Source organism: Fringilla coelebs, assembly GCF_963513975.1.
Source record: "Fringilla coelebs genome assembly, chromosome: 4".
NCBI classification, from domain to species: domain Eukaryota; kingdom Metazoa; phylum Chordata; class Aves; order Passeriformes; family Fringillidae; genus Fringilla; species Fringilla coelebs.
The window spans coordinates 36,648,899-36,659,702 of NC_140032.1; the positions used below are offsets into that span (position 1 = coordinate 36,648,899).

The following is a 10,804-nucleotide window of genomic DNA, read 5'->3' on the forward strand; positions in this document are numbered from 1 at the left end:
TATTGGAACTTGCCTACAGACTGTATTTTTTTTACTTCTTTACATGTTTTAGGCTAGGATAGTTAAAGTATAATTTCAGATAATTAATTGTATAACAAAACTCAATCTGTATTAGTACACTTAGACTTTATTGCATATAGTTCAAGAAGTACAGTAATAGAAAAAAAATCATAACTGCAACCAGAATTATCTCCAGGTCTGAATCCAGGTGAAGCCAGTCTTTCTTTTATAGGCATTCGGCCTTGTACAAGAAACTCAAGATGTATGAAAGAGTATATCTAACAAAGGCTTTTATTTAAATATTTTAAAGCAGTAAAGAAGGTCCAAAATGACACATTTTGTTTTAAGAATAATTTAGGATTAAAACTGTTAAACCCATGTACTGTAAAAGCTTTAAAGTTTTGTAATTCACTCCCCTTAATGGTTTGTGCAAATTCTCTTTCATAATAAGACATTAGTTACAAGAAGCATGGGAGGATCTTCTGGTAGAAGGCATCGTTCTTATATGCAAAAATTTTGTTACGGTCTTTGTTAAATGTACTTGACAAATTGTTTGTCAGTGGACTTCAACAATGAAGGATGTGTTAGGAGAGGAAGTTCAAGTACAATGACCACACAGAAGCAGAGAAGCCAACCTCCAGCTTTGCCTTAGGTACCCTTCAGTTTCAACACCCCTCCTCCTCCTCCTCCCAAGCCTCCACTCAACCCAAGTGCACCTCTATCTGCTTGTTTCACAGTCACTCATCTCCTGTTCATCCAGGTTGCTTTGATTAGTTTTGTTTCACATTGTAGGAGATCGCAGTTAGAAAGAGACTCCATTAAATCATCACTCATGCTCTTCAGAAATATAAAGCAGCTATCTGAAACATACTGTGGAAAAGTATCATCCCCAGAGGTTTGGTGTAATGCAATAAAAATTTAACTACTAGTAATAGACCAATTATTGCTTAAGAATTATTTTTCAATCCTTTGAAATGAAATAAAAAATTTGCTCAGATTTTTTCTCTGTAAGATAAACTCTCATATCTTTTCAGTAAATTTTGCTGGTCTCTAATGCAGTCTTGATACCACAAAAAGCACTGTACACACTGTACATGCTGTGCTACAGTCTTGCATTTTGTGAGCTACTGTTTTCTTGTTATAGAAATTCAGATTGAGCAATGGCTTTAACCTCTTGCTTTGTATAACACATACTACACTATCTTTAGATTTCAGGTTTTGTCAGAGGTTTTTTCAGGTTTTGTCAGAGGATCCTAGAATCTACAGGGCTCTGTTACACAATCATGTCCTCTTCTGATACATATTCATTTTACAGAAAGGAAAATAGGAAAGTTCTGCAGCCTTAAGAGCCTCTTTGAGTGCCCTTGTCTGCAGTACAGTTATAACCATCTCTAGGTCTGACTTAGCTCTAGTTGAAGTGCCTCTTGGGAGCAGGTGAACACTTCTTCCACCAAACCATCAGTTAGATACTTGGATTCCCTCAGTAAAAACAACATAGTCTGATACTAATGCAGACATTTTCATAAAAATAAAATTGATAAAATTACCTGTTCATTTGGGGTTTAAATGCTTTCCTGACCTCCTGCAGAGCTCCTTCTGGATAAAAGATACAGATAAGCTTATATTCCAACAAACTCAACCTCCCCTGTTACTGTAAAGTTCTTTAGCAGTATAGAGTAGGGTGTGCAATGGGGTGCTGTAAGAAAATGATACATTGATATCACCAGCTGCTGGAAAATCCCATGGGAACCATGACTAAAAATGAAACTGATGATTCAATCAACAATTTCAAAACTTCATGAGCGTTTTCTTTCTAGCCTCAGATCACTTATGCATCCTGTGGTCATTTCTATGACATATCACAGCACTAGTTGCCAGAAGTAACAGAATAAATTATTCTCCCAACAATATCTACATTAACAACGATGCATGACCAACACTTGAGACCCATTTAAGTTTAATGAGACCACTGAAATGAATTTAAGCTTTTCCACTATCTGGATGCAAGACAAAGACCAGTATGTTGATGAATATCACAGTGCTTATGAGGTACTTGGTTGTTACCAGCCAAACCTGCTTATCTCTGCTGGCTCCTTCCTCTTGCAGCCCATGACACACAGCCTTGCCAGCTCCCACTATTCCCTTCCCCAGAAGACTTTAGAGCTGCAGTGACATAGCAAACACATCCTACTGTCGGGTTCAGCCTCATTTTAAGTTTCTAGCCCCCATGACCACAGGAGGAAAGAGTTCCTTAGATCAGACTAAGGTACAAACAAAGCATTCTGGTTTGTCAATATTTGTAAGTCACCATGGGTTGACAGGGACTTCATTCTGGCAGCAGCAAGCACCAGCAGCTATTGTCAAACACAACTAATCAGAAACTGGACTGTGACTACAACCTCTTTGGACCTCCTCACTGGATGTCACACCTCCAGGGCCAGATGCAGTCCAACCCTTTGTCTTACAGCTTAGAAGGAGAAAAAAGTTCTCAAGCTATGCTCTCCAAGTCACAAAAGACAGAACAATTTCATTTTCAATTAAATTTCATTTCTTAAGAGTAAGTTGTGTATATATTTCAGGCAAAGTACCAATGTTTACCAACACTGGAAGAGTCTGGAGGTGGGGAGAGAAGAATAGAAAGATTTTTTACCCATTTGAACCATATTCTTGCTGTAAATAAGGGCAATGAACATTTTAGAGCCCCTCTAAACTGCCTGGGAAACTATGCACTATATGAAGACAAATTGCTGCTCTCTTCTCACACCTGTAAAGAGGGATTAGCAATATAGCAAAACAAAGAAAATTTTTAAATATCTTGAGGGGAAAATGTTGCATGAATATTACTTTGAATGCAAACAAGAAAGTGAGTGAAAGCCAGGTGAATTAGAAAAGGAAAAAAAATGTTTTAAAAAGTTAAAAGCTTCTAAACCCAATGCAAAAAAAAGTTACTGTCAAATTAAGACTGAAAAAGTTCAGGTAACAATTGTTGTGATCAGGAATTGCTATTGTTCCTAATATCATCTGTGTCAGTACCAGAACAGATTTGTTGTATTTGTTTCTTAACATATGACTGCTGCAGTTTCAGCCTTTGCTCTGCAGCTGTCCCGGACAGTGTCTCATGCAGGCTGCCTTTGTTTTCGGTATTGGGTACACAGCACAAAGTCAAAACAAGCTCTGAGCTTTCAGACTAACCCAGCCTGGTGTAACTAACACAGCTGCATTTGCCTATGAGCTGCTTAACTGGTTATGCAGGCTTAACAATGGCCTGCATAATAAAAACCCTAATGTTTAAAAGGTAAATGTATCTCATTTTTACAACATGCATATTATTTACATGTTATACACAACACCAAAAAAAAATGGGGAACTTCTAACATACTGCCTTAAAAGCAATTCTTTAAAATATTGACAGAAATATCAGTTTTGTAAACTTTTAGGCAGCAGCAGTTATATGTGTTTTTATCAAAGTACAAGAAAATAACTGCTTATACTGGAACACTACAACAAAATAAGTTTTGTGTTGAACTTAGATAAGCAGTAGCTTAAATAGTTTTGATTTTTGCTTTTCATCCTAGAGGTTCCACCATATATCTAGTGAGAGATGCTCACAAAAAATAGGCCTAAAACACTGTTGCTGTCTGTAGACTTTGTAACTTGCATTAAAAGGGTTTTCAAAGCAGTGACCTACTTAAAAGTTTTTTGTGTCTTGAATTTTAATCTTTTTTTCTGCAACAAAGAAACCTGCTGATTAAAGCTAAATTTGCTTTCTTTCAACATCTTCCATTCCTGTTAGTGAAGTTTGGTTTGATTAAAACTGCGAGCAGTTTTACCTCACATTCATTATTCATCCACTGATTTTTCAGGCCCGGAAAAAGAAACTGCCTGTCAGTCTAGAGTGATAGCTTTCCAAAGCAGAATTTTACTGCCATTAGGCTGCATTAAGGTATATTCCATATAGGAATTTGGCTAGTAGGAGATTTTCTGGAAGGTGACAGTAGAGCTTCCTTATCCAACTGACTGACAGCATCACTACATAAATACACTTATACCAGAATGCAAGTTTGGTCAGAATTAAGGTCATTGCAACTGTAGTTTGCAATCTCCTCAGCTGAACAGTATCTGTTGGAATGGATCCGCTGATGATTTAATTCAAATAAAAGGCCTTTGTTCCTTTCTTCCCTTGCTTTGTCCACACTGACACCACTATCCAGAAAAGCTCTAGAAGCAGCCCACAGAAGCCAAGAGATGCAGTATGACAGAAAGCAGTATCACTCAAATCACACATTTTTATTGTCTGCGACACACTTTTCTTTAAATCCACTTCTCAGCTCTATAACCCGGTCTCACCATCTGGTCTTTGCTGTACCTTCTATCCAGCAGTTCTAGCCTCACTGCTTATCTCTCTCACTTGCAGTTTGCTGAAGATTAAGCTGAGTTAACAATAGCACCCCAAATTGTGGGGCAGATTAGAAACCCAGAAGGGCTCAAAGCCAGGGAGCTATAAAACCAAAGAGTCATTTCATGAGCAGAATTATTCACACTGAAGTAACTCCAAGTCCCGGAGTTTATGCTTCTTCCCCACAACTGTCATGCACATGTGGTTAATAAATTAACCACGCGTACCGACCAAAGTCAATACTGCATAGATCACTGCTTTAGAAGAGTAACAGTGACTGAATCTCTGGAGACACAAATTGTGTTTTTGTCTGAAAAGGAACAGTGTGGAACAATGAAAAACAGTGACAGCTTATTGTGGAAGCAGAGAAGTGCTTTTCCAGGCACGAGGGCGCTGGGAGGAAGGCACAGCTTTGGGAATGACAAGTTCCTAACATCAGCATTCTTGTGTGGTGGGGCTTCCAGCATTGGCACTGCTGTGGGAAGCCTCCAGTATCATGTTCAAGCATGGAAAATTCGCAATACTGCCTTCCTTGTTGGAGGACAGACAGATGTTACTTTGGTTTCTCCTGCGCCCTGTGTTGTATGAGGCAGCATGATGTAACACACTATGGGTCTAGCAAAGTGTACAAAAGTTTTCTTTTCCAGGTAAGAAAATTTGAAGATCCAAATTTCTTTTTTAAAACATTTGATTAAATCATTTTAAAGGCAGATCTCATTTTTTCCCATGGCAATAATTACACTTTCTCACCCCACCTGCTTTTCCACAGTAATTTTCTTCATATTCTTAGAGCAGATATAAAAACAGATGCAACGGCAGAAGCCTTACTGCAATTACATCACAAAATTTCCAAAGAGTGTTCCAAAGTAATTTTTTTCCATGAACGTGCTATATTCATGTTTTAAAGAGTGAAAATGTTAATAAAACTTACCTAAAAGGTTTTCTCCCCCCTCCTCCCCTTCAATAACTGTCAGAGAGTGTCTGGATCAGTCTGGCATACAAGGAATGCTTTTACGCCACAGATACCAATGGTTGTACTACAATTCACTCACACCACTATTGTAAAATTCTACCATCTTTTACAAAATTGCTTTATTAACAAGAACACACTTCACAAGTAGCTTTTATACAGAGGGGGTTCACCACAAAGTAAATGAGTGACCCATCTGGCAGCTTAACTCATGAAATAAAATAGTGCTTTCCACGTAAAATATGAAGTAAAGGCATTTTTAAAGCCGCTTGACAAAACAACTCTCTGCAAAGCAGACAGACAGACCTACATAGAATTCAGAACATTAATTTGCTACAGAGAAGCAGTGGAATACAGCAATAACAAGCCCAAACCAAAACATGAAACATTCCCCATGTAAATGTTTATTTTAGGAGGTAAGGAAGGCTAAGCTTTATTTGTATGCTAAACATTATCAAAAGTAATAACCACATAAGTGAACTGATACAAGGTTTTGAATAACTGGCTTGTGAAGGCTCTGACATCTGCAGAGGGCATGCATGACCTGTGGGTTGCTCTGTTAATTTACCTCCCAATTACCCTCTTCTGTAGCAGATTTTGGCTTTTAGGGCTGCAGTTTGGGCAAACATACAAAGCTTAAAATGAAACAGGGATAAAGGAGGCATTTACTACCACATTAGTGAACTGTTGCACATGAACCTGTACTTGTCAGAAGGAAAGGAAGAAAAGCTTGAAGAACTGTACCTAATAAGTTCTTATACTGAGCAACCCTGAACTGGGGAGGCTGGAGATCAAGATATTGGCCACTGTCACACCTGCAGCTACTCAATACTGTCACATAGCTTCGGGATTTGTTTTTTCTTACCCTTGAGGAAGGTTAACACGATGAAAGCTCTACTGAAGGCACCGCATCTTCAGTAAACAAAGTAATAACCTGCTTCTCGCTAGGGCTATAAACTACACCTGAAAAAACAAGAGTGTTAAAAAACCACTAAGATTACTAAGACTATTTACCCAAAGTTGAAAATTGGATGAAATTAATCAGAAGAAAACCAGCGTCAGCAAAACCAGTGTAATGTAGTCTGGGGTGACATCGTAGTAGAAGTAACTATATGGAAACTTCAGTTTTTTCCCCAAACCCAAAGGGCCAGATTTGCTGCTAGCGGTACACTTGAAAGCACTAATGCAAACCACGGGCGTGGCTCGCATTAAAACCTCACTTGGACCGAGATTGTATCCCAGGCTTTCCAATGCTGCAGCTTGCGCTTTACAGAGAGCGCCAAGCTCGGAGAGCCGACACCTTCCCTTTTAGCGCCGCTGTCCCTGCCCCGGCCTGAGCGCGGAACGCACCGCTCTCAAGCGGCCCCAGGCTCTTCCAAGGCCCTCTAGCCGGGGAGATGGGAGCAGGAGCTCTCCCTACCCAGGGATCGCTACAAACAACACACTCTCCTTCCGCGGGGGACCCCGGACTGGTGCCGGGGGCGGGCACCACCGCAGCCCCTACCCCGCGGCGGGGCGAGCCGCGCCGGTTGAGGGACCCCCCAGAAACGGGGCTCGCCTGGGCGCTGAAACCCAACCGGCAGCTCAGCTTTACAGCCAGCCGCTGCTGCCCACCAGACCCCCGCCCCACGGAGGGAAGAACAGAGGCAGAGGGCGGTGCTGCTGCCCCGGCCGCCCCGAGCCGGGCAGGTAGAGCTGAGGGGCAGAGCTGAGGGAGCCGCCGCTGGCCCCGCTCCCTTTGTATTTTTAAACCACGCTGCAGCCCCCGCGCTCCGCCCAATCAGATCGGCCGCAGCCCCCGCCGGCCAATGGCAGAGGCCCCCGCGGTTTTTTAAACCGTCCCTCTCCCCCAATCGCCGCCCAGCGCGCTCCGCCCAGCCCCGCCCCCCCGCTCTCCTCACCCCAACCGGTTCCAACGGGTATAAGCGCCAACGACCCCCTCGCGCTCGACCTAGCCCGGGAGTAGCTCGGCCGCTGACGTCAGAGCGTCAGACAGCCAATCCCGTCCGGTCTCCGCGCCAGGAGGCGGAGTTTCGGGCAGTTTGAACGTGCGCGGCAGCCAATGGGCTGCGGCGGGGGGCGGGCTCTCGGGCGCCGCGGGTCGGGTTGCTGTGGCGGGCAGTGCCGCGGAAAACAAGAGGCGGTAAGTGCGGGGCCGGGCACCATTCCGCAGCAGCACCTGAGGGAGCAGCGCCCGCGCCGCCTGCTCCGCCCAGCCAGGCAAGGCCCGTGCGCTCGCGGAGCGGCAGCGCGCCGGGAGGGACGGGGGGAGCGCGGGGGGGAGCGGACACCGGCGGCGGTCCCGGTCGCAAAGACAGCGAGGGGCTCCCGCGGCGGGCGGCACGCCCGGGGCTGAGGGGAGGATTCGCGGCGGGCGGGTGGGGCCGGGAGGGCGGCGGCGGCTCCGGCCCCGGCGGGGCGGGCTGGGGCACGGGCGGCGGGGCCGGGCGGGCTGCCCGCCGCAGCCGCCGCGGGGAGCGGGGAGAGGCGCCCGGCGGGGAAGGTGCCGCGGCCCCGGCGGGGGGGCGCGGGCAGAGGGGCCGCGGCGGGGGCGGGGTCGGGCGCGCTGGGGCGGGAAGGCGCCGGCGGGCGAGAGGCGGGAACGGCCTGAGGCGCGGCCCCGCCTCACGCCGCCTCCCCACCCACCTCCTCCCGCAGGGAGCCGCGCCGACCTCGCCATGGGCAAAGGCGACCCCAATAAGCCGCGGGGCAAGATGTCCTCGTACGCCTACTTCGTGCAGACGTGCCGCGAGGAGCACAAGAAGAAGCACCCGGACTCGTCCGTCAACTTCGCAGAGTTCTCGCGGAAGTGCTCGGAGCGGTGGAAGGTGAGCTGGGCCGAGCCGAGCCGTGCTGAGCCTTTGCCGGGCCAGCCCCCGCCCCTGCTGCGGGCTGCTGGGAAAAGATCCCTGGTAGCAGCTGCTGCTTAGCGTTAGTGGGTCAGTAGCTGCTTTATCTCATCCAGCCTCTTCTTTCCCCTCCGTGTGTCCACAGACAATGTCAAGCAAGGAAAAAGGAAAGTTTGAAGAAATGGCTAAAGGAGACAAAGCTCGCTATGACAGGGAGATGAAAAACTATGTTCCTCCCAAAGGTGAGAAGAAGGGAAAGAAAAAGGACCCCAACGCTCCTAAAAGACCACCGTGAGTGTTTCTATGACTCCCTTCCCCCATTAGAAAAAAGCATTCTAATAGCTTGATACTTAACTTTAATCACTGTCTCTCGATGTAGATCTGCGTTCTTCCTTTTCTGTTCTGAACACCGTCCGAAAATCAAGAACGACCATCCTGGCTTGTCTATTGGAGATACAGCAAAGAAATTAGGTGAAATGTGGTCTGAACAGTCGGCCAAAGATAAACAGCCATATGAACAGAAGGCTGCAAAACTAAAGGAGAAGTATGAAAAGGTACAGTAAAAGTAATACAACAAAGTTAAACTTGTGGAGCTCGCTGTAAATATGTGACTTGTGTCTTGCACCCACACCATAAGGGGCTTACAGTTCTTAATGCTTTCTGTCTGCCTTTAGAAGGCATGGAAGGGTGTGGTGGGCAGGTATCTGGAACCATTACAGTGAACCTGGATATGGGTTTTGCCTGTCTAGAGATTTTACTAGTAAGATGACTTACTACCAGAAATCAGGTCACCTGCTTGCTAAAATAAATGTAGTCAGACTCCAAAGCACCGTGGTCATAAAATTCTTAAAACTGTCTGCATTGCATGTTCTTTTGCTCAAAGATTTAAGCATGAAAGTCCCAAGGTGGGAATTCTGCTTTTTTTGCATGCACTGTATCTGACCTATGCAGTACAGTAGTATTGAAATAGCAAAGCAGTACAGATTTGTCCTCAATGTTCTAGTGCTAGCAACTTAAAAGCATTTTTCTTGCAGGACATTGCAGCATATCGTGCCAAGAGCAAGAGTGATGCAGGAAAGAAGGGCCCAGGTAGGCCTGCAGGATCTAAGAAGAAAGCAGAACCAGAGGAGGAGGAGGAGGAAGAGGAAGAGGAGGAAGAAGAGGAAGAAGAAGATGAGGATGAAGAATAAATGAATGTCCTGCTGTAAAGATTTATGCTCAGAATCCAATATTTTGCTAAGAATGTGAACTCAAGTGCAGCTCATTGTTAGCTTCAGTATAAAAATCTGTACAGAATTGTGTATAGGTAATGTGGTTCTTTGTAGGGAGACTTCAATTTATAATGTAAGCAGTAGCCAAGGGCTGCTACAGTTCGGTTTGGAAAAACAAAAGTTGTTGAATGTTTCTGCTGTTTCTGCATATTTAATGGTTTTATTGAAATTCAGTGACTGATAGCCAGGTGTTTCTTTTTAGCTAAGTAAAACAAAGGTAGCTTAATAGCTGATCTTATATTTTGTAGTATTTTGTTGCATTGTATTACTTTTTTAACAGTTTTGTAATAAAATGTTGTACATTATTCTTTTTGTGCTCATGATGTTTCTGAGAGGCTGGGCACCCCCAGAATGCTGGAATCCTCTGTGGGAACAGGCAGTGTTCTTGGGCTCTTGGTGTTACTGCAGAACTGGCAAGTCCCTTCGGCATTGACTCCTGGAGCTTTTGCTGCCACTTAAACTCCTTTAACAGATTTCCTCTCCCACTGCCATTAGTAAAAACTGATGCTTTCCTTACAGTAGCGTTTGCCTGTGTTACCTTGTGGGTGAAAAAAAATCTCTGAAGTACTGAAGTTCTGGATAATTACTCCTGGCTGATCTTCTTTCCCCAGACTGCTGAAGCACATGCCTTTGTTTTGGCAGAGTAGTTGATAATGAGTGAATGTTTGGAACTCTCAGAGCTCAGGGTCGCTGGCCTTGGCTATAAGACAGATGTGGTTAGAGGCATGTCGTCCCAGATGTTGCTACTCCTTCCCTCTCCCCCTGGCTCTAGTATTACTGGCTTCTCATAAAACACACAGCTTGCAGAACAGCATGAAAAATGTTGGAATGTCTACCCCCAGTAGATTCCTACAGCAAGAGAAGGCATTTGTAAAGAAGTGCTCCTGATACGTTCCTGTTTGTGGTTATAACAGTGTCACCAGTTATACTATTTCTTGGCTCTCACTTTTTATTTTACTTTAATATATATAAAGGCTTAAATCTAGGTACCTAACAATATTTTCGACTGGGGAATTTGAGATCCTACAGCTAAACTAAATAGCTCAAGTTTAATTTGTTGAGCTAAATACCAGGAAATAACTATTAGCCCTTGAAAAGCCCAGCCCTGAAATGTGTAATGTCTAAAAAAATTAAGTAATATAAAGGGCAGGCTTCCAAGATTTTGTTTAAAATGTGTCCCTATTGTCCATTAGCTTATGAAGTAAGTTTGTGTCCCATCATTGTACTATGTGTAAGATAAAAAGTGTTTTCAGGACTTTACTATGGTAAATGTCACTGAATAGGTCAAAGATAACAGCACTTTCTGAAACAAGAGGCT

The 10,804-nt window shown here is 44.3% G+C and overlaps 1 protein-coding gene across 2 annotated transcripts; it reads left to right on the forward strand.

Annotated features, from left to right (window-relative positions):
• The first annotated feature begins 7,450 nt into the window (after positions 1-7,450).
• On the forward strand, positions 7,451-9,791 carry HMGB2 (high mobility group box 2). 2 transcript variants are annotated; one of them, XM_084203858.1, is made up of 5 exons: positions 7,451-7,509; positions 8,025-8,194; positions 8,361-8,506; positions 8,595-8,769; positions 9,250-9,791. In XM_084203858.1, exons 2-5 carry the CDS (start codon positions 8,045-8,047, stop codon positions 9,403-9,405), a joined length of 627 nt encoding a protein of 208 aa, XP_084059984.1. In that variant the 5' UTR covers positions 7,451-7,509; positions 8,025-8,044; the 3' UTR covers positions 9,406-9,791. The 2 variants fall into 2 exon arrangements, with proteins under 2 accessions (XP_084059984.1, XP_084059985.1); XM_084203859.1 differs by lacking the exon at positions 7,451-7,509 and adding an exon at positions 7,794-7,869.
• The last annotated feature ends 1,013 nt before the right edge of the window (positions 9,792-10,804 follow it).